At 25.5% G+C, this 6,256-nt stretch overlaps 1 protein-coding gene across 1 annotated transcript in view; it reads right to left on the bottom strand.

The window, feature by feature from the left end:
• The window catches only part of LOC102673016 (elongation of very long chain fatty acids protein AAEL008004-like), a 17,710-nt gene extending 15,732 nt beyond the window's left edge, over window positions 1-1,978 (bottom strand). The window contains exon 1 of the mRNA XM_006611183.2: window positions 1,731-1,978. Coding sequence (XP_006611246.1) covers window positions 1,731-1,943 — 213 coding nt within the window. The 5' untranslated portion in view covers window positions 1,944-1,978. The remainder of the gene's footprint in view (window positions 1-1,730) is intronic.
• Window positions 1,979-6,256: the final 4,278 nt, after the last annotated feature.

Below are 6,256 nucleotides of genomic sequence, written 5' to 3'. Positions count from 1 at the left end.
AAAAGATAATGTCATTTAATGCATTTAAATAAATAAGAAACTTATAAATAATTAATTAATTAATGTCAGTTAATGTTTTTCAACTGATAATAATGTTTCTAAATTTTGTTTACCATGTCAAGAATGCCATTTTGTTTAAAATAAATATATATTATTATAATTTTATTAATTTCTTATACATTTATATTTATATAAATATAAATCTATAATATTTTTTAATATATATTTATTAAAATAATATTTATATATATATATAATATTTATTATTCTAAATTTAATAAATTTTCTATAAAGATTTATAGAATTTATTTGTAGAATAATAATTGTAAAAAAATATAAATTTATTTAACTAATAATAATTCAATTTATGTTTAAATTGACTTATTTCAATTAATATAATATTCTGTGGAAAATAACAATTTAATTTTCTGCAATCCAAAAAGATGACAAGTATTATTATTGAATAATTATAAATTTGACAAATTTCAACTAAAATTTATTAAAAAATTGACAAAATAATATTATTTTCCGATTCAAGGATTCCTCTTTCCAAAAGTTTGAAAAAGTTAAAGAAATTTTAATTGCACTAAAAGTAAAATAGAATAAAAGATCTAGAACACTTATCAAATTATGCATTATTTAAAATAAATCATATAAAATTAAATTTAAAGAATGAAAGCAATCTACAAAATCATTCTGTAAATCTACTACTAGTCTTACTTATAAAAATTTGAAAAACACAAATACTTATGAATTAAAAAGTTTGTAGCAATTTATCGTCGATTTTTAAATGTATCGATAATTAAATTTTCTATCTTATCGGTGAATTTCTTTCAATTTTCCTAGAACCATCAGAAAGGCAGAGCTTCGAATAATTCTATCCGATAAACGATCTCGTTTCACACATATTCTTGACACAACATCGACATTCGTGAATGCAATGGAAAGTTGAAGAATGCAAATCGTGGGTGGGTTCGCCAACTCATGAGCTTTTCATCGACATGATGAATTTCATTGACTGCTCGAAGAAGGAATTGGCTTATGCAAGCCACGAAACGACTCATCGTAAGCAAGGCAATAACTTTCACGAACGAGAGCCAGGTGTACAGTTGTCTCGAGACCGATTATTAATTATTATTCTGCACGGTATCTATGGTACGTCTGAATAGGATTATTCAAACGAGTTTGACGGCGAGAAACAATCAGCGTACATTTCTCCGCTAACATAGCGCAAGTCCTGTGAAGTTGGCTAGAGAACGAATTAAGCTGCGTTTACATCGAGCCACATTAGACAACTTTTTTGGTCGGTCGAACGACAACAGGCGACGCAATAAAATTATATGGTTTCCATTTAAATTTAACCTTCATATGACTTCTAACAGTCAATCTATAGAAAAAGAAAAATTATTTAGTATCGCATAATGCGTTTCTTTTATCTGAAATATTTTTTCGTATCGTTCATATTTTTCGAGATATTCGAACGATTCAATATAAACTGGATTATATTATATAAATAAAATTTCGTATAAACAAAATTCCACTATAACTACTGAACGTAAAAGTGATCATTTTTTTTTCTTTTCTTTTTTTATCCGATTCATTTCCTCTCTTTTGCTCAAATCGAATTCATAAAAATCCACCTATCTAGATAAGGATTCGATCACGATTGTAGATGCCAAAGTAGGCACTAATGTGTAATATGAAGAGAAAAAGAAAAGATGCTGACGAACCTCGTAAAAGATCCACGTGGAGAATAGCGTTTGAATCAGGTTATAGCTAATTAGGATTCCTCGAAGCTTGTAAGGCTTTTTATTCTCCATTATCCTCGGTCCTAAAACTTTGCTGAAATACGCATAACACAGGCATATCACCATGGTAGGAAGAGGACTGCTCATCATCATCCAATGGTTCACCCTGGGATCTAAAATCAGAATAACAAACATCAGAATAACAACACATTAGAGATTTTTTTTTTTAAATATAATCTCAATGAACATTTGAAATTAAATGATTTATTTATTTATTTCACGAAATAAATTATTTGCTATTACTATATTTTTTTTTTATATTTGATTTCAATGAAAATAATTAATTTCTTCTAATATGTTATTATTTATTATTCACGCTCTTCTTGTCTTCTATTGTGTTCTCCCTTACGTTTCCTCTTTTCTACATTCTCTGAATCATTTTTTTGAATTTATTCTTCTATTATTCTTCTATTATTTTTATGAAAAAATTTTAGAGTGTTATAGTAGAGATATTAATAGTAGAGATATATTTTATTTTGACGTTTCAATTTTATACTTTGTAAAAATTTTTTGAAAACATTAAAAATTGTTTCATCGATTAACTGGAAAGAATTTAGAAAGAAACATAAAAATTCAAAGATTTTTTTTACAAAAGCTAATCATCAATGTATTCTCAATATTCTTGAGAAACGACTACTTAAAGAAACATTAAGTTCACAAAGATTCAAGCGTTTCAAATGTTGTGACATAAAAAATAGATACCTTAATAACTTTAAATAACTTCTTGCAAAACATACTATAAATTAAATTACAGAAAATGTGTACTCATCAAAAATCAAAAATGGGTACATTATCTATACAAATTATATAAAATTGTATCTTATATAAGATGTCTGTTTATTATTATTATTTTTTTTTTCATAAATTACAAAAATATATATGAGTGATTTGAAGATGACAGTACGTCATTTTCGATAATAGACATTGAAATTCTAGATATTTCGTTTATTTTTCATTCCAGAACTATCAATCGGATTATCAAATATGCTTGAGTTATTAACACGATATAAATAATATGAAAAAACAACCTTGCTTAAGTAATGGAGTAATAAAACTACTAAAAACTTTTTTATATATCGAAACTTTTTGACTTTCGAAAAGTTTCGAGTATCACCCCTCAGTTTAGATTCATGAAAATTATTTCATTATGCAAACTACACTTTGCTTGAATATCGAAAGTTTCAGATCATAAAAATAATAAAAACTAATCGAAACTTTTTGACTCTCGAGAAGTGTGTCGAATTATTCAAGTTTTACAATATTTATAATAAATCTAAACAAAAATTTAGAACGAATCAAAGAAACGAAAGAATATATTTTCTCGGTCAATTTCGTACCAATTTCACTCGCGATCCGGATCCTTAAATTCGAAATCTTCGTCTACTTTTGCGATTCGTGGCTATCGTTAATTAAATCTTGCTCGGTCGATAATAATGTTATAGTCCATATTTAATGATCTTCATCCATGATTCTTAACGATCGTTGAATACAAAGAGTAAAGAATTGTTCATTTTCATTATTTATTTCCTTCTATTTTTTTCTTTCCTTCCCCCTCCCCCCCTCCCCCTTCACTGTTCTTTATTTTTCAATAACTTTATACATCGTCGTTACGATACAATAAGTCTCGTTGTGATGATTTTCCTGTCATTAAACGGCGATAAAGTTATAGGGTTCCCGGTTCGTTAACCTCTTTAACACCAGGATTATTTTTAGAACAATGACAAAGTAATCCAACTACTTTACTTTAACGCCCGATTAAACTCTTTTGTATGTATCGGGGAAAATTGAAACTTTTAGCAGGTCGATGCCACGCTGTGTAAACAGTAACACGAGCAACGTTTATCCAATGTTTGAACTTTATTTAAAAGAAGAATGTAATAGTTTTGTATAGAATGTAATAATTATTTAGAAAAACGTCACGATTTCGATGATTTTTTTAAAGTCTCTCTCTCTCTCTCTCTCTCTCTCTTTCAATGTACTTTCTATTTTTAGAGATGATTTTCTACGTTTAATAAAGAATTACATAATGAAAAGAACATTGGAAGATGGTTACACAATCAGAAGAATAGGAATTAAAGAGAGAAATTTTTATTTACGAATCCTATAATAACTTTTCGCGAAAATGAAGTTTTTGAATTCACTGTAATTGTATACGATACGCATGCGCGAAGAAAAAATGTATAATTCTAAGTATACAATATAATCAATTTTAAATCAAATAATTTGTCGCTGTCGATAAAACAGTATTGCACGAATTATAACATAATATAAGTAATAATGAATGATTATTTCTATTTATAATAGAAAAGTATATACGATGAAATAAATAATCTTTTTTTTTCTTTTTATGATAGAAAAATATATGATAAAGTAAAGATGGGATTTTTTTGATCATCTAATACATAATTTGTTGCCTTATAGAAAAAAAAGGAGCTTATCATTGTTATCGATCGAAAAATGTAGATAAGATCATACTTTTGTAATTCGGTGTACCGTTTTAATTTTTACGACTATATTACCCTTTTAATGTTAGTTTAACCCAAATTTTAAGTAACAATAGTGTAATTCGAAACATCGGCTACGGTGGAAAACAATGGCCAATATAGCGAGGGAAGGGTGAGATAACGAACACGAGAAGAACGAGCTAATTATTCGAATATACGGATACATTGAAGTTTCTAAATGCAATAAAAGTGTATACAACAATTGAATGCTAAATTTAAATGTGAAACTTAAATAAGAAAAATTATTAAGAATTATTAATAAAGTTAAACTAAATTTATTTATACATGTAATTTTTATATATACACTAATAAGTAAAATTTATAATTTTATAACTTTATATATATATAATTTTTTATTTATTATTAAAAATTAGTATTATTATAATAATATATAAAATAATAAGAAAATTTCTTTGAAAAATAAAAATATATATTATTTCCTTATTTCTACGAAACACGTCATGAAATTAGATTTAAATTTGAAAATTACACAATTGTGTAATATATCTTGTGTATATAATCTTGAACAAACGATATATGGATGGATGTTAACAACAAAAGTAAATTTAAAATTCATTCTTTTTTTCCTTGAAATTATGCATTATAATTGTATTCTAATAATCTCCAAATAATATTTCATAATATTTAGTGATAATAAATTTTAATCAAAATTGATGCAATAAAAATATTCATAAAAAAAATATTAATATTTTATTATTAATATTTTCAAATAATTTTTTATTCGAGTTAATCGATTCAACTAAAATGACAAATAATTTGACATAAAAGATTGAATTATTATATAAAGATGAAATTATTTGTTATAAAAATGTTAACTTCAACATAAATAAAAAATAAGAAAAAAACGATTTCTCTATAAAAGATGTGTTAAAATTGAACAATATTTGGAAAATTATTTAGAATTATCCGTCAAAATGAAAGATAAAATTAAAAGAGTAAAAAAATAATTATTATTTAAAAACGAAATAATGAAATAATCTACTTTATTTAGCTAATAATCTAGCCAAATATAATAAAAATATATATAAATTAAAATTAATAAATTAAAATTTATTTTATACATAAATATCCAACGTAATCGTATAATTGGATAATAGAATCCACGAAACAGAATCATATTACATTCATATAATAGGATTATCTCAATTAGTTTTAACTTTTTTTTCAAATACTAAGAATTCACATTCAGATTAATAAAATTCATCATCTAGCTCAATTTTCGAATTTTCTAGCGCATTTGTTAGCCTACTGTACTTTATTTTCGTTCGTATAATTGGAACAACGCTCGAAACTAGTTTAGATAATAAGAGACTCGGTTAAGAGTTCATTTAATTGGACATTCTCTCGTCGAAAATTTCGTTCCGATAAATGCGAATATTATAAATTGCGGATGCACGATCATTACTTGGGACTTATATTTACCCGAAGAATATATATCTGGAGAAATGGATTTTCTGAAGAATTCCTGTTTTCGTGTTCAAGAGTGAGAAGCGAATAGAAGCAATAATGAGACAGTATAGGTAGGCAGTGTATCATTTTAATTGTATACAATTTCAATAATTTTTCAACTTTGGCTACCTTTATAACGCGATATTGTATAAAAATATGAAAAAAAAATTTTCCTTCCTCTTATTTCGATAATTCAATATATCAGTTAAATCACACTTAAATACCTGACACGGAATTAGAAATAATGATGAGCCATGTCTCGAGCCAGCAGTTCCAGAAATTAATAGAAATAGCTTATCGCTACATAAATGAAGAAATTCATGGTTCTATAAATATTATGTATTTGTGATGCAAAATAACAATGCACTCCTGTTTTATTAATCATTTTTCTTTATTTAATTCATTTTCCACTTCTCATTTCAATAATGATCAAACCTGATTTTAATATTAATGAAGATCAATGAGAAAATATAT

The sequence above is a fragment of the Apis dorsata genome, unplaced genomic scaffold (assembly GCF_000469605.1).
Source record: "Apis dorsata unplaced genomic scaffold, Apis dorsata 1.3 scaffold_85, whole genome shotgun sequence".
Taxonomy (NCBI): domain Eukaryota; kingdom Metazoa; phylum Arthropoda; class Insecta; order Hymenoptera; family Apidae; genus Apis; species Apis dorsata.
The sequence above is the reverse complement of the archived record's forward strand: the minus strand, read 5'-3'. Positions and strand labels throughout refer to the sequence as shown.